Here is a 17932-nt window from a genome sequence, read left to right on the forward strand (position 1 = left end):
TCCAGTGATCCTCCACTTCAGCTTCCCAAAGTGCTGGGATTACAGGTGTGAGCCACTGCGCCTAGCCTATGATCATTTTAATGTTTCCCATGCACTTGTTTTGTTTGAACACTCACAGCAACCCAGTGAGGTAATACTCCCATTTTAAATATAAGAAATACTACTGAGAGATGAGTTGCACAAGATTACACACTGATAAGTGGCAGAGCCAGAATGGACTTCAAAATCTCATCTACAATACAAATGTTTATTTAAATAAAGAAGAAAGCTATTGTACAAATACCACTCTTCAGGTTTGGCTTACAGAGCCATCACTATGGATTCTTAGCTGTATAAGGAAGTGCTTCTATAAATTCTTAGGTTTAGAGATGATACCATCTGGGTACCTTTGCTTGAACCGTGCAACCACATCTGGGTCTAGTAGGTGGATCCCATCCAGTTGGTTTCCAAGGGTGATCCTGAAACGGGAAAAGGAGGGGCAAACCAGAAATCCTGGAATTAGTTAATACTGTTAAAAGATGCATACCAAATGAAGACTGCCTATCCTATCAAATATTCCAATTATTCTAAAAAGAGCTTAACATTACAATAGTATATGGTAGAATGAGTAGTTCAGAATTGACATATATTCTGGTATTAAAATAGACTGGATCTGAGCCAGGCATGGTGGCTCATTCCTATAATCCCAGCACTTTGGGAGGCTTAAGTGGGCAGATCTCTCGAAGTCAGAAGTTCAAGACTAGCCAGGCCAACATGGTGAAACCCCGTCTCTACTAAAAATACAAAACATTAGCTGGGCACGGTGGTGCAAGCCTATAATCCCAGCTACTCAGGCGGCTGAGGCAGAAGAATCACTTGAACCCAGAAGGCAGAGATTGCAGTGAGCCAAGATCTCATCACTGCATTCCAGCCTGGGCCAACAAAGCAAGACTCCATCTCAAAAAAAAAAGACTGGATCTCTGTTATTGGATGGTTAGTAACTAATGCTTAGCCAGGACTGATTCAGAGTCGCTACCAGGGAGTGTTCTTTGGATAAGCAAAATGCTAGCAGCATGTGCTTTAAGCTCTATTAAAGGTGTGAAAGATAAAATAATTGACAGATTAAATAGATAACTTCATAACCACCAGGGGGCAGATTCAATACATCACACAGAATGGCTGAGGAAGATCCTTAGGTTGTGAGAGTAGAAACCCTAGTGAGCCGCGCTTTGGATCCTAGAACCTGTTGAGTTTTAATGAATATTTGTAAAATCTCATAAAAACAGTTTAAATACAAGCTTAAGTGGCTTATGAATTCTCTGATACTCATTTATAGACTCGTGGAATATAATGTGAAGTTCTACTAAGTTCTGTATTTAATCATAAATAATAGCCCCTTGAAGACTAGTCTGTTCTCTGGTCACCTTACCAGTTGGGTTGCACATTATGTGGTCGTCCAAATAACTCAATCTTGCGAGTGCCAGGAGATAGTCTTTCAATCATGCCATAGATTTCATCTGGTTTATGACTGGTGGAACGAACCTAGGAGATAAAAACTAGCTGCTTTTTAAGTTACGTAAGATTGCAATCCTAGCCCTTTCTATTGTGTTTATGATCTAAATGGTAAAAATCTGGGATGAGAATACACGTGACGTGAATAACTGATACCAACAACAATGTGGAAGCTTTGGAGGCCTGGGGAAGCACATACCTCAGCTACGATCACATCACAATCCAGACCCTGGTTGAAGCCTTGGGGATTTCCTTTGACACCAACCTGCTCACCACAGATAACAGATTACCTTATGAAATCACACCTTTTGAACTTTTTTGCAATAAAAAAATCAAATGATTCTTTATGCTCCACCTATTGAATTGGGCCCCACTGCTGCTCACCAAGCAGTGTTCCTTCCCATGGTTCAACCAGTGACCTGTACGGCCCGTCCGAATGATGCGTTGCAGTTGATTTGTCTTCACCCAGATAATTTCATCTACTCGTTCATACCTGTGGGGAATAAGAAAAAACTAGAGTTTTAACCAAACTTACAATGTTGTTAAAAGGGGTAGTACCATAAAGCAAGGAATCACGGAACACTATGGGAGAGAACATTTATCTTACTGTAACAGTATTACCCTTAAAAGCAACACAACTGTTACTTACCCCCAGAGGTTTAGACATTCTCTGCCCAACTCCATGGCCCTAGGAAGAAATGAGTTAAACAACTACTTGTATGCCCATATTTTTTACCCTTCAAGACATGATATGTTAAAAAGACACTTTTAACAGTATATAACAGAGAAAGTCTTTTTTTTCTACTGAGTCCTAATGCCTGTGTATAATGCAAATTATACCCTGAATATATATTTAATTCTACATTTGTTCTTTGAGAAAGGTAAGGTTGTTGAGGATACTGTTTCATCTTTTCATTCTTAGATCCACCTTGCTGCTTTAATGGTATTGTGCATGTAAATGTTCACTGACTGTCTACTGAAAAAGTGTAGACTGGGCTAGGAAAACCCAGGATTTTATCTCCCACTCAGTATTCACTGTACTGTAACGTCCATACCTATGTAACTTTGAATTGCATTACCTGCCCGTGACCCAGAGAAAGAGAAAGCCATCATCCTGTAGTACGGGTATGTTGAGCCTGCGCATTTCATCATCTGTCAGGGTCCCATAGGGCAGTTCCATGTGAATATCCCAGGGTGGGTCAGCCATCACAACTGCAAACTTGCCCAAGATACTGACGTCCAGGTAGCGGATATCACAACAGATCCACTGCATAAAGTGGTATTTGGTCATCTTCTCTACTTTAACTTTCAGATACATAGCCCGAGTCCCTTTTCCATTTGATTTTTCCTATTCCCTTACAAGCTTATGTATCCCCCTCCATTCCCAATAGTCCAGACAAGATTGCTGAATTATGTATGCCCTGCTTTCCTACATGTATGGCTGCCCTACTCAAACATAAGTCCATAAGTTGAGACAAGTTTTCTGAGCAGAGAAGTACCTGAGGTGGGAAGAGTCGGTCTGCACTAGAATCACCTCCGACACTTTGTGTAAGAGCAAGCTCCTGGCTTGGTGTGTGGTCTTTGCTGCCAGGGGCCTCAGAATCCATGCAAGCATCAATTTCATAGTGAACATACTTGCAGGTATCCATGTGGAAACATGTATTAAGGAAAGAGCAGTCACCTAAAGACTCATCAGTGTGTTTGTTGATAATTCGTCTGGGAAAATAAAAGGGAGAATCAATCAATATGGTGCTCCAGATGTAGATCCAACAGTTCAAATTCCAAATGGTTTCAAAGTATCTCCTATCTTATTACCCTCCCCTAATTCTATCGTTAGAGCTTCCTCCAAGAGTTTTAAGGGAGGCAGGTAGCATGGAAATAATTCACATTACAGAATAATTAAAATTCCTCTCTGAGTAAAGCCTTGGTTTCCTCTTTTACCACCGGAAGGCAAGCAGTGCAGGACACTTAGTTGATTAGAACAGAATGAAACATTGACCTAAGAGTTCAGGTTCTTGTTTCTCCTAAGAGTATGCTCCTTTCAGAGAACTCTTAACTTTCACTCTGGCTCAGAGACAGACATACCTATTTAACTTTGCTATTGTAAGGGGGAGGTTTAAAAAAAAAAACAAAAAACCTCAGTTATTTGGGAGTACAGCCTGTATTCTTCCCACACAATGTACTTCTGAAAGTACACCTATAGGGTCTAGAGGACTTACACAAACCATAAACTAAATAAGATTGCAGACAGAACCCCAATGTCTGGAAGGGATATGCTGAAAAGGAATGGCTGCTGCTGACACACCCATCCCACCTCATTCCCTTCCAAAAGACCTGAAGTGCAGCTTGCGACAGGGTCGATCAGCATCACTGGCTTTCATGCACTCCTCCTTGGTTCCATAGTCACAGAATTCTTGCACTTGGGCCCGACCTCGAGAGCGAAATTTTTCAACAATGGATTGTTCCTTGGCTGTTGTAGTATTTAATAGCTCTAGGATCTCCTGACTGACCTGTGACAGAAGTAGCCTTGGACTTAAAACGTCTTGTAGATCAAACTGGCTCTTAGACCAACTCTGCAAATTCTGACATTAATGTCTTACAAGGGATAAATCAGCTAACATTTTTTTTTTTCAGAGATGGACTCTTGCTGTCACCTAGGCCAGTGTACAGTGGTGTAATCATAGCTCACTGCAGCCTGGAACTCCCAGGCTCAAATGATCTTCCCAGCTCAGCCTCCAACACAGCTTAAGAATACAGGCTTGCCGGGCGCGGTGGCTCAAGCCTGTAATCCCAGCACTTTGGGAGGCCGAGGCGGGTGGATCACGAGGTCGAGAGATCGAGACCATCCTGGTCAACATGGTGAAACCCTGTCTCTACTAAAAGTGCAAAAAATTAGCTGGGCATGGTGGCACGTGCCTGTAATCCCAGCTACTCAGGAGGCTGAGGCAGGAGAATTGCCTGAACCCAGGAGGCGGAGGTTGCGGTGAGCCGAGATCGCGCCATTGCACTCCAGCCTGGGTAACGAGCGAAACTCCGTCTCAAAAAAAAAAAAAAAAAAAAAAAAAAAAAAAAAAAGAATACAGGCTTATGACACCACGCCAACTAATGTTTTAATTACCTTTTGTAGCGGTATGGTCTCACTATGTTGCCCAGTCTGGTCTCAAACTTCTGGTTTCAAATGATCCTCCCACCTCAGCCTCCCAAAGTGATGAGATAACAGGAATGAGCCATTGTGCCTAGCCCTAAATTAGCTAACATAATATTGGAAAATTGGGAGCCGTCAGATAAGACTTGTGTTAGGCCGGGTGCAGTGGCTCAAGCCTGTAATCCCAGCACTTTGGGAGGCCAAGGCGGGTGGATCACAAGGTCAAGAGATCGAGACCATCCTGGTCAACAGGGTGAAACCCCGTCTCTACTAAAAATACAAAACATTAGTTGGGCATGGTGGCGCGTGCCTGTAGTCCCAGCTACTCAGGAGGCTGAGGCAGGAGAACTGCCTGAACCCAGGAGGCGGAGGTTGCAGTGAGCCGAGATCGCGCCATTGCACTCCAGCCTGGGTAACAAGAGCGAAACTCCGTCTCAAAAAAAAAAAAAAAAAAAAAAAAAAAAGACTTGTGTTAGTGGTTCAGTCTTCCTCACAAATAGCATTTGGGATGAAATTAAAATGGAAGAGGCCTGGTTCCTACTGCTAAGCATTATGCTAAATGTCCCCTCCCCAGGAAGGCATTCTTTCTACAAAAAAACATATTTACTGGGTACTGAACTAAGTTATAGCGCTAAACACTTTACTGTTTAGCTCACAGTCTATTCAACAATTCTGTAAGGCAGGATATGCTGGTATTATCTTCATGTTACAGATGAGAAGACTAAGGCCCAAGAAAAGTTAATTACCTTGTTCAAACTAACACACTAGAATTACCAAGCAGATGAGAACTCATGTCAGGCCAGTACTTATACTCAGAACCAATTCACATTATTTAGTCAGTTTCCATAATTGGTCTAGTAATCCTCTCCTTTCATCTCCCTATATTTCTATATATTGGATTCTTCTTCTTTTTTTTTTTTTTGAGACGGAGTTTCGCTCGCTACCCAGGCTGGAGTGCAATGGCGCGATCTCGGCTCACCACAACCTCCGCCTCCTGGGTTCAGGCAATTCTCCTGCCTCAGCCTCCTGAGTAGCTGGGATTACAGGCACGTGCCACCATGCCCAGCTAATTTTTTGTATTTTTAGTAGAGACGGGGTTTCACCATGTTGACCAGGATGGTCTTGATCTCTCAACCTCGTGATCCACCCGCCTCGGCCTCCCAAAGTGCTGGGATTACAGGCTTGAGCCACTGTGCCCGGCCCTTCTTTTTTTTTTTTTAAGATGAGTTTCACTCTGTTGCCCAGGCTAGAGTACAATGGTGTGATGTTGGCTCACCACAACCTCCACCTCCCAGGTTCAAGCGATTCTCCTGCCTCAGGCACCCGAGTAGCTGGGATTACAGGCATGCGCCACCATGCCTGGCTAATTTTGTATTTTCAGTAGAGACGGGGTTTCTCCATGTTGTTCAGGCTGGCCTTGAACTCCTGACCCTGTGATCCCCCGACCTCAGCCTCCTAAAGTGCTGGGATTACAGGTATGAGCCACTATGCCCGGCCATGGATTCCTCTTCTCTTGATCTGATTCTTTCAAACATTCAATGACAGATTACCTAAATCAGTATTTGTCAATATTGGCAATATTGACACTTTGGGACAGACAACTGTTTTTTTTTTTTTTTTTTTTGAGACGGAGTTTCGCTCTTGTTACCCAGGCTGGAGTGCAATGGCGCGATCTCGGCTCACCACAACCTCCGCCTCCTGGGCTCAGGCAATTCTCCTGCCTCAGCCTCCTAAGTAGCTGGGATTACAGGCACGCGCCACCACGCCCAGCTAGTTTTTTGTATTTTTAGTAGAGACGGGGTTTCACTATGTTGACCAGGATGGTCTCGATCTCTCGACCTCGTGATCTACCCGCCTCGGCCTCCCAAAGTGCTGGGATTACAGGCTTGAGCCACCGCGCCCGGCGGGACAGACAACTGTTGTAGGGGTTTGTCCTACTATTCACTGTAGGATGTTTAACAATATCCGTGGCTTCTACCCACTAGATGCCAACAGCACTTCTCCATGTGTGAAAATAAAAATGTCTCCAGACATTACCAGATGCTCTGGGAAGTTGGGCAGTAGGGAATCATCCCCAGTTGAGAACAACTGCGATAAACCCTCAATTCTAAAAATGATTCCTTACCCTAAGGGTAAATCCTTATCAAACAAAGCTATAATTAAGAGCATATTGTGAGAGTCTTTTCACATGACCCCTACCTTCTTGCTCTGTTGTTCCTTAGTGGACTGTTGGTTCAGAAGGCTTTCTATCTCCAGATCAACATCTGAGGCAGCATGTTTCCTTGATTTCTTGGCTGGCTCCTTTGCTGGTTCTGATGCTGAAGAGTTCAGACCAGAGGCTAATGAACTGGCAAAGGCAGCTACTGTAGTTGAGTCTTGTTCTGCACGCCGCTTCTGCCCTGTGACAGTCCCTGCTACCTCCCCAGGGCCCTTCTTTTCTGCCACAGCACCCATCATGGCAGAGAGCTTGGAATGGTCAGCATAGGTCACAAGAGTAGGATGTGCATCGTCTTGTAGGAGACCTCGCTTTACCTCAATCAACTCCTGAGCGGCAAACTTTTGTAAGAGGCTTTCTACCCCATCTTGAGTGGCAGGAGCATCTGGCTAGAGAAGGAGGGGAAGTAGGGGCAATAAGACACTGACCATGAACTGAAAATAAGTGGTAAATCCTAACTCTATCAGGTCATTACCGTGGAGATGGCAAGACAGATGGACACAGCATCGGTAGGCAATGTTAAGGCCAGATCAGAGAGGTGGTGTAGCAACTTCTTCTCTAACTCAGGATCTGTAGCTAATTCAGGAACTGCTGAAGCTGTGCTGGGCTTAGAGCCACCAGAGGTGGGTGCAGTCGGCACTGGGCTGTCACTACGGAAGGTTGGAGACAATGCGGCTTCTGGATTCCGTAGATCTAAGAATGAAGAGAAGTGAAAATGAAAAAAGGCAACCACTGCTGGTCTATATATTTCTGAGAAGTCAAATCTCTAGCATTCCCATGCATAGACCTTTTATTTTGTGTAAGAAATTCTCTGACCAACTTTAGCACTAGATTATCCTCAACCATATTTAAGCATTCACTGCTTTGCCAAGATAATACTAGATTTTTTTTTTTTCTTTTTTTTGAGACGGAGTTTCACTCTTGTTACCCAGGCTGGAGTGCAATGGCGCGATCTCGGCTCACCGCAACCTCCGCCTCCTGGGTTCAGGCAATTCTCCTGCCTCAGCCTCCTGAGTAGCTGGGATTACAGGCACGTGCCACCATGCCCAGCTAATTTTTTGTATTTTTTTTTTAGTAGAGACGGGGTTTCACCATGTTGACCAGAATGGTCTCGATCTCTTGACCTCGTGATCTACCCACCTCAGCCTCCCAAAGTGCTGGGATTACAGGCTTGAGCCACCGCGCCCGGCCTCTTTCTTTTTTTTAAAAAAAGATGGGCTTTCACCATGTTGGCCAGGCTGGTCTTGAACTCCTGACCTCAGGTGATCCACGCACCTCGGCCTCCCAAAGTGCTAGGATTACAGGTGTGAGCCACTGTGCCCGGTGATAATACTAGATTTTCTGTCTACCTTTTCTCTATTGGGTGGATAATGATTTCCTAATTTCCTAACCTTGCTGTGCTACAAAGGAAGTAAATTGGCAGCAAGATAGATTTAAATAATCCCTATCACCTTTCTGTCAACCTATATTTTAATAAAAGTCAGAAATACACTCAACAACCTAGGCTGGGATCCAATATTCTTTTTGAGGCATGTTGTGTGGATTTTAATGAATCCAGCCCATTGATTAACAAAGTATACAAAATGACAATGTTGGGGGCCAAGTGTTACCTATAACACTCACAAACACAAAACTCTTAATACTTTGCTGAAGCCTTGGTTACCAAATGATGTTTCCAGACTATATTATGATCAACTATTACTTAAGAAGCTTGGCAGCTATCATAACCTTAAAATTAGGACAAAATGTTACCTTTGAGAAAGCCTAATATCTGTGGTTATTTAACTAAAATATAGATGATATATTAAACTTCTAGGACCTGAACTGAAATTACCAAGTAAAATACGTAGGCTATTAGTTTACGTTTAGAAACATTCTGTTTACTTAAATATTTCCACTCTCGTCAGGCACAGTGGCTCACACCTGTAATTCTAGCACTTTGAGAGGCTGAGGCAGTTGGATAACTTGAAGTGAGGAGTTTGAAACCAGCCTGACCAATATGGTGAAACCCCATCTCTACTAATATACCCAAAAAAAAAAAAAAAAAAAAAAAATTAGCTGGGTGTGGTAGCACAAGCCACCACAGCTACTTTGGAGGCTGAGGCAGGAGAACTGCTTGAACCTAGGAGGTGGAGGTTGCAGTGAGCCAAGATCATGACACTGTACTCCAGACTTAGCAACAGAGCAAGACTCTGTCTCAAAAAAGAAAAAAAAAAAAAAAAAAAAATATATATATATATAAATTTGAAAAATTTCCACTCTAATGGAAACTGAATTTATTAAAATCTGATTCGGGGCTGGGTTTGGTGCCTTATACTCTGGGAGGCCAAGGTGGGAGGATCACTTGAGCCCAGGAGTTCCAGACCAGCCAGGGCAACATGGCAAAACCCAGTGTCTCTACAGTAAAGTTTTAAAAAATTAGCCTCACATGGGGGCCTGTGCCTGTAGTCCCAGATACTGGGAAGGCTGAGGTAGGAGGATTCCCTGAGCCCAGGAGGCCAAGGCTGAAGTAAACTGTGATTGTGCCACTGCACTCCAGCCTGAATGACAGAGTGAGACCCTGTTTCAAAAAAATAATAATAAAAAAGGCCCAGTGCAGTGGCTTACGCCTGTAATCCCAACACTTTAGGAGGCCAAGGTGGGTAGATCACAAGGTCAGACTGATACCATCCTGGCCAACATAGTGAAATCCTATCTCTACTAAAAATACAAAAATTAGGCAGGCGTGGTGGCGTGCACCTGTAGTCCCAGCTACTCAGAAGGCTGAAGCAGGAGAATCGCTTGAACTCAGGAGGCGGAGGTTGCAGTGAGCCTCCAGATCATATCACTACACTCCAGCCTGGGCAAGGGTGAGACTCTGTCTCAAAAAAAAAAAATTGACACAGAGGTTCCAAAGAAAACAGCTGAACTACACCAAATACCTTGTAATAGTTACATTTTATTAAAGTAAGTTATTGTGGAAAATGGACTCCATAATTCCATACTAGCTAGAAATGTTAGATCATTGTTAGAACTTTCTTCACCTTGCTTACTTCTTACAATCATGTTTGGCTGAATCTTGGATTTTAACTTTTGCCTGCTGAATATAATTGTTTTGTCAAACAGGTATTGTACACATGAAAGGGTCATGGAAGCACTCTGGTCTGTATGAGAAAACGTTTAAGAGTAATTGAACTAGGCCGGGCGCGGTGGCTCAAGCCTGTAATCCCAGCACTTTGGGAGGCCGAGGAGGGTGGATCACGAGGTCAAGAGATCGAGACCATCCTGGTCAACATGGCGAAACCCCGTCTCTACTAAAAATACAGCCATTGCACTCCAGCCTGGGTAACAAGAGCGAAACTCCGTCTCAAAAAAAAAAAAAAAAAAAAAAAAAGAGTAATTGAACTAAACTAAAAATATGTAAGAAATTTAAGTGATGATTACTATTTAGCTGACTTATAAGACTATAAACAAAATTCCTGCATTGAACAGGACTGAACTGATGGTGACTTTTTTTTTTTTTTGAGACAGAGAATCTTACTCTGTTGCCCAGGTTGGAGTGCCGTGGGATGATCTCAGCTCACTGCAACCTCCACTTCCCAGGTTCAAGCGATTCTCCTGACTCAGCCTCCCAAGTAGCTGGGATTACAGGCGCCCGCCACCATGCCCAGCTAATTTTTGTGTTTTTAATAGAGACAGGGTTTCACCATGTTGGCCAGGCTGGTCTTGAACTCTTGACCTTGTGATCTGCCCACCATAGCCTCCCAAAGTGCTTGGATTACAGGCATGAGACGGTGATTATTAAAGTCCCTTGCAGCCTGGCACAGGGGCTCACACCTATAATCTCAGCACTTTGGGAGGCCGAGGCAGACGGATCACCTGAGGTCGGGAGTTCAAGACCAGTCTGACCAACATGGAGAAACCCCATCTCTACTAAAAATGCAAAAAATTAGCCAGGCATGGTGTTGCATGCCTGTAATCCTAGCTACTTGAGAGGCTGAGGCAGGAAAATCGCTTGAACCAGGAGGTAGAGGTTGCAGTGATCTGAAATCGTGCCACTGTACTCCAGCCTGGGCAACAAGAGCAAAACTCCATCTCAAAAAATAAATATATATATAACAAAAATGCCAATCTAACAATGGTCTCCCAATATTTTGACCATAGTATTTTCCACTATTAACGATATAGATACCTTTTAGTTCATTTTATATCTGTCTTTTGACATTGAGTTCAGTAGTCAATAATTACCAGATTTCAGTAATGCTATAAAAAATAAGATGTGGTAGGTGAGAAACAAATGGAATAATCTAAGCTTTTATCAAGCCTTGGGTTATATCTTACATGACAACATGATTAATAAATTTACAATAGAGTATGTTTCACAAGGGTTTCCTAAGAATCCTAAAGCTCAACAAAATACATTTTTTGAAATAATCAAAATAACACAGAAAGAAGACTGACATTCTGATTTAATTTGTGTCTTTCATCTTTACCTACTACCACAGTACCAAATGATGGGTCAGATCTAGCTCTGGGTCAGAAGACAAGACACATTTAATTACAACCCCAAAAATACTTTTATAAGCATCTTAACTAGGCTTGGATTACGCCTGTAATCCCAGTACTTTGGGAGGCCAAGGTGCGAGGATAGATTGAGCCCAAGAGTTCAAGACCAGCCTGGGCAACAGGGCAAGACCCTGTTTCTACAAAAAAAAAAAAAATTAAAATTAAAAATTAGGCGGGCATTGTGGCACACAACTGTGGTGCTAGCTACTCAGGAGGCTGAGGCCAGAGGATCGCTTGAGCCCCAGCCGGGCGCGGTGGCTCAAGCCTGTAATCCCAGCACTTTGGGAGGCTGAGGCGGGTGGATCACGAGGTCGAGAGATCGAGACCATCCTGGTCAACATGGTGAAACCCTGTCTCTACTAAAAATACAAAAAACTAGCTGGGCGTGGTGGCGCGTGCCTGTAATCCCAGCTACTCAGGAGGCTGAGGCAGGAGAATTGCCTGAACCCAGGAGGCGGAGGTTGCGGTGAGCCGAGATCCTGCCATTGCACTCCAGCCTGGGTAAGAGTAAAACTCCGTCGCAAAAAAAAAAAAAAAAAAAGACTGTGGTGAGCTGTGTTCATGCCACTGAATTCCAGTCTGGGTAACAGAGCGAGAGTCTACATACACACACACACACACACACACACACACACAATCAAGAGCGGTTGCTTACGCCTGTAATTCCAACACTTTGGAAGGCCAACGTGGGTGGCTCACGAGATCAGGAGTTCAAGAACAGCCTGGCCAAGACAGTGAAACCCAGTCTCTACTAAAATACAATAATTAGCCAGGTGTGGTGGCAGGCACCTGTAATCCCAGCTATTCAGGAAGCTGTGGCAGAGTTGCTTGAACCCAGGAGGCAGAGGCTGCAGTGAGCCAAGATTACGCCAGTGCACTCCAACCCAGCGAGAGACTGTCTCAAAAAAAAAAAAAAAAAAAAAAAAAAAAGTATCTTAGCTATATTATATTAGCTAGTTATACAAGCAGGGAGAATACAGACTTATTGTCAAATATATTAAACATGTTTAGCAAGGATCTTGATGAAAGTATCAAGGTTAGGAGGCTGAGGCAGGAGAATTGCCTGAACCCAGGAGGCGGAGGTTGCAGTGAGCCGAGATCGCGCCATTGCACTCCAGCCTGGGTAACAAGAGCGAAACTCCGTCTCAAAAAAAAAAAAAAAAAGAAAGTATCAAGGCTCTAGTAGTTAGGTCTGCATACAGCACAAAGTTTGGTTAATATGAAAATGTAGTTAGTATTAAGGAAAAATGAAATGAAATTTAAAATGACCAACAGCAATTAGAATCATCCATTGAAAAGAGTATGAATTTAGAAATGGAAAAGTATAAAGAAGTATGATGAGGAACAATTAAAACCAAAAAACAACAAACACCACCACAGATAGAGGATGGCTTGTCACCAAAACGACAGAAAGATGAACACAAAGTAGCCAATAATATAGTACACTGATATAGTGGCTTTTCAAAAGCTAATTTTGTAGGCCAGGCGTGATGGCTCATGCCTATAATCTCAGGACTTTGGGAGGCTGAGGCAAGTGGATTGCTTGAGCTCAGGACTTAAGAGACCAGCCTGGGCAGCATGGTGAAATCCCCTCTCTACCAAAAATACAAAAATTAGCTGGGCATGGTAGCACATACCTGTCCCAGCCACTTGGGAGGCAGAGGTGGGAGGATCACTGAAGCCCAGGAAGTCCAGGCTGCAGTAGGCCATGATCATGCCACAGTACTCCAGCCTGGGTGACAGAGGGAGACCCTGTCTCTAACTAAATAAATAAATAAGTTAATTTTGCAGATCACTTTGCTGAAACAAACAACTACTGAATCCTCAGATCTCCTTTTCCAATTGCCATTGCCGAAGGGGAAAGATTCCACAGGAAAATTAAACGGGCTGGATATGGTGGCTCTCACCTGTAACTCAAACACTTTGGGATGCTGAGGCAAGAGGACAGCTTGAGCTCGGGAGTTCAAGACAAGATTGGGCAACATAGTGAGACCTCATCTCTATTAAAAATTAGCCAGGCATGGTGGCATGCATCTGTAGTCCTAGCTACTCAGGAGGATGAGGCAGGAGGACTGCTTGAGCCCATAAATTAAAGGCTGCAGTGAGGGGCTCCTACCATCACACTCCAGCTTGGGCAACCGTGACAGACCCTGTCTCAAAAACAAAAACAGTCACTGGCGTCATTTACACACGTTTAAAAAGTTTCAAAATGGGAAACCAAAGAATAGGGGAAAAACAAAACAAAAAATTGTATCTCTAAAGAAATCAGGCCAGGCACGGTGGCTCACGCCTGTAATCCCAGCACTTTGGGAGGCCGAGGCGGGTGGATCACAAGGTCGAGAGATCGAGACCAACCTGGTCAACATGGTGAAACCCTGTCTCTACTAAAAATACAAAAAATTAGCTGGGCATGGTGGCGCGTGCCTATAATCCCAGCTACTCAGGAGGCTGAGGCAGGAGAATTGCCTGAACCCAGGAGGCGGAGGTTGCGGTGAGCCGAGATCGTGCCATTGCACTCCAGCCTGGGTAACAAGAGCGAAACTCCATCTCAAAAAAAAAAAAAAAAAAAAAAGAAATCAGGCCAGGCACGGTGGCTCACGCCTGTAATCCCAGCACTTTGGGCGGATCACCTGAGGTCAGGAGTTCAAGACCGGCCTGACCAACATGGAGTAACCCCATCTCTACTAAAAATATAAAATTAGCCAGGTGTGGTGGTAGTAGTATGCTCAGGAGGCTGAGGCAGGCAAATTGCTTTAACCCGGGAGACAGAGACTGCAGTGAGCTGAAATCAGGCCATTGAACTCCAGCCTTGGCAACAAGAGCAAAACTCCATCTCAAAAACAAAACAAATCGGTGAAGTTTATAAAGCAAGAAGAAAAAATTACCCCTCTTGGGGTAATTCAGGAACTACTCCAAGGCTTGACTACTAATTATTGGCTGATCATATAACTTGCACTTCCTACTCTACTACCCTTCCCTCTTACCTCTGTAATTATCTAGGTCCAACATAGCCATAAAGGCCAAATTGAAATGCCAGCTCCACTATGATGGCTTTGATGGCTTCACTACCTACACCAGCTCAGTTACTTCTCTTCACTGTGCAGACTGTAGATTCATTCAATTTCTCATATATATGTATATATATACATACGCACACACACACATACATACACATATATCCTATCATATTCCTGACTTTTTGTAAGCATCTACCCTTGAAACCTATGCTTTTTTTTTTTTTTTTTTTTTTGAGACGGAGTTTCACTCTCGTTACCCAGGCTGGAGTGCAATGGCGCGATCTCGGCTCACTGCAACCTTCGCCTCCTGGGTTCAGGCAATTCTCCTGCCTCAGCCTCCCGAGTAGCTGGGATTACAGGCACACGCCACCATGCCCAGCTACTTTTTTGTATTTTTAGTAGAGACGGGGTTTCACCATGTTGACCAGGATGGTCTTGATCTCTTGACCTCGTGATCCACCCGCCTTGGCCTCCCAAAGTGCTAGGATTACAGGCTTGAGCCACCGCGCCCGGCCTTGAAACCTATGCTTTTTAAACTAAAGTAAAGGGGCAATTTCTTACTTATTTTTGTCTAATTAGACCCACGTATACTGTAGATAAGAAAGGATACTTGGGCTGGGCGCAGTGGCTCAAGCCTGCAATCCCAGCACTTTGGGAGGCCGAGGCGGGTGGATCATGAGGTCAAGAGATCGAGACCATCCTGGTCAACATGGTGAAACCCCGTCTCTACTAAAAGTACAAAAAAATTAGCTGGGCATGGTGGCATGTGCCTGTAGTCCCAGCTGCTTGGGAGGCTGAGGTAGGAGAATTGCCTGAACTCAGGAGGCGGAGGCTGCAGTGAGCCGAGATCGCCCAATTGCACTCCAGCCTGTGTAACAAGAGCAAAACTCCGTCTCAAAAAAAAAAAAAAAAAAAAAAAAAAAAAAGATACTTAATTATGGGAGGATCCCGCCAGTGCACTTTCTAGTTCTAGGGGGTCAGAATATGAGCACCTGAACCTAATATCATTGAGACAAGATTGAGAGATGGAGTTCAAGATACTGGCAAATATTGGAACAATCTGCCACAAAGGTGATATTGAAGTCACTATTTTTGCAGAGCTTTGTTACTAGCTTGCCTTAAATAATTCAGAGTTTGTGGTGGCGGTAAGGAGTGGATAAGAGTTAACTTAACCACCTTTTAAATTTCCTTCAAAGTTTTTTTTTTTTTTTTTTTTTGAGACAGAGTTTCGCTCTTGTTACCCAGGCTGGAGTGCAATGGCGCGATCTCGGCTCACCGCAACCTCCGCCTCCTGGGTTCAGGCAATTCTCCTGCCTCAGCCTCCTGAGTAGCTGGGATTACAGGCACGTGCCATTATGCCCAGCTAATTTTTTGTATTTTTAGTAGAGACGGGGTTTCACCATGTTGACCAGGATGGTCTCGATCTCTTGACCTTGTGATCCACTCGCCTCGGCCTCCCGAAGTGCTGGGATTACAGGCGTGAGCCACCGCGCCCGGCCTCCTTCAAAGTTTTATGATCGTGACATGGGGCAAAAGGAGGGGAGAAAAAGTTTAGAAATCAAACACAAATGTTTTCAGATTTGTGCTAGGTATGTAAATGGCTAAGTCAATGCCGGTAGGGGTACTCATTCAGAAACACGGAATGCCACTTTGTACGGGCCACTAAACTGGTCACTGTGGATATGAAGGTTCATTCCTTGCTCACTGCCCACAGCTGCAAAGAAACGACCACTAGAAAGCAGTCGTTATAATCGAGGGAACAAAGCGCCATAGCAGCAACAAAAAAGGAGTCTTGCTGTTTCGCAGGATAAGGGGGCTGAGAGGCCTCACAAAGGCGACGCCCTCGCAGTCTGAAGAGGAGTGGGCAAGGCGGACGGGGGTGGGGCTCAAGCTTCAGTCGATAAAAGTGAGCTGGAAGAACCGAGGCCCAGGGTGAGGAGGAACCGCGAACTACTTGCAGAAGGGCGAAGGTCTGTGCTGCTGAAGGGGAAGAGGGAGTAATCCCAAGTACGAGGCTTTAGAGAAATAGTCGCTTGGTAAAGGACATTGACTCTGGAGCTTTTTCTCTAGGGATCCCTCCCATACTCCCCGGTTGAGCCTCGACTCCCAACAGCCCCGTGCCTCACCCAAGTGCCCCGAGTCCTGCTTCCGCCTCCGCTGCAGCCTTTCCCGCAGAGAGTCCAGCTGCTTCTTGTGGGCCTGGATAGAGCTCCACGTGTCCGACATCCTAGTCTCCCAGCCCTGACGCCTCTCGAATAAGGCGCGCCGGACTAGCACCTCCCAGCACTCGCTCCAGGATATAACCAATTCTCACGCGGGCACCCGAAGGCTAACCGGAAATGACCCCTAGAGATGAGCAAGACCGAAAACTCATTTCCGGTGTCGCGCTTTCTTGGAAGCTATAAAGAGAGCCACGTTAGGTGTTGGCATAGCGGTCGGTATAGTCCTTATACCCGCTCTCTCATGCTTCCGGCCACAGTGAGGCTGTGGTTGCCATGTTGGTGACTGGCAGAGCGGCCATATTGCTTGCAGATGCGCATGCGGCCATGTTGAATATTCGGAGACGAATTCTGAGAGTTGACCCATGTTAAAATAGCACTCGTAGAGAGCAACACCATGTAGTACAGATTTTTTTTTTTTTTTTTTTTTAATTTTGAGACGGAGTTTCGCTCTTGTTGCCCAGGCCGAAGTACAATGGCGCGATCTCGGCTCTCCACAACCTCCGCCTCCCGGGTTCAAGCGATTCTTCTGTCTCAGCCTCCCGAGTAGTTGGGATTACAGGCATATACCACCACGGCCGGCTATTTTTTTTTGTATTTTTAGTAGAGACGGGGTTTCTCCGTGTTGGTCAGGCTGGTCTCGAACTCCGACCTTAGGTGATCCGCCCGCCTTGGCCTCCCAAAGTGCTGGGATTACGGGCGTGAGCCACAGCACTCTGCCGTACAGAATTTTAAGATGAAGGATCCCTTGTTCCTTGTGACAGTTTGGTACTAACGTACCTTTTCCACTGAAGACATGGTTTGTTTCCATTGCTTCATTTACAAAAAAATAGCTGTGGTCCCCAATCTGAGGTGGGGGGCCCTAGGGGGTGTGCGCATGCTTCTTTGTGTGCGGGAGAGGCGTGGGGAAGTGAGGAGGGCTGTTGAAGGAAAAATACGAGAGGTCTTCAAATACGTGATCTCCCTCTTAGGCTAAATTTACAAAGTACGTATAATCGATTAAAATAGAGTTCCGACACTAAGAGGGCTTTGAGGTCCTGGTTGCGTTTTTTTTTTTTTTTTTTTTTCTTTTGAGACGGAGTTTCGCTCTTGTTACCCAGGCTGGAGTGCAATGGCGCGATCTCGGCTCACCGCAACCTGCGCCTCCTGGGTTCAGGCAATTCTCCTGCCTCAGCCTCCTGAGTAGCTGGGATTATCGGCACGTGCCACCATGCCCAGCTAATTTTTTGTATTTTTAGTAGAGACGGGGTTTCACCATGTTGACCAGGATGGTCTCGATCTCTTGACCTCGTGATCCACC

The 17932-nt window shown here is 44.8% G+C and overlaps 1 protein-coding gene across 1 annotated transcript; it reads right to left on the reverse strand.

Annotated features, from left to right (window-relative positions):
* Window positions 1-228: 228 nt before the first annotated feature.
* Window positions 229-16757, reverse strand: METTL3 (methyltransferase 3, N6-adenosine-methyltransferase complex catalytic subunit). The gene is made up of 11 exons (XM_010335079.3): window positions 16540-16757; window positions 7327-7544; window positions 6836-7240; window positions 3826-4001; window positions 2991-3207; window positions 2571-2758; window positions 2141-2179; window positions 1876-1984; window positions 1691-1756; window positions 1409-1521; window positions 229-458 (listed from the first exon to the last, which is right to left on the reverse strand). Exons 1-11 carry the CDS (start codon window positions 16637-16639, stop codon window positions 347-349), a joined length of 1743 nt encoding a protein of 580 aa, XP_010333381.1. The 5' UTR covers window positions 16640-16757; the 3' UTR covers window positions 229-346.
* Between the last annotated feature and the right edge of the window lie 1175 nt (window positions 16758-17932).

The sequence above is a fragment of the Saimiri boliviensis genome, chromosome 2 (genome assembly GCF_048565385.1).
Source record: "Saimiri boliviensis isolate mSaiBol1 chromosome 2, mSaiBol1.pri, whole genome shotgun sequence".
NCBI classification, from domain to species: domain Eukaryota; kingdom Metazoa; phylum Chordata; class Mammalia; order Primates; family Cebidae; genus Saimiri; species Saimiri boliviensis.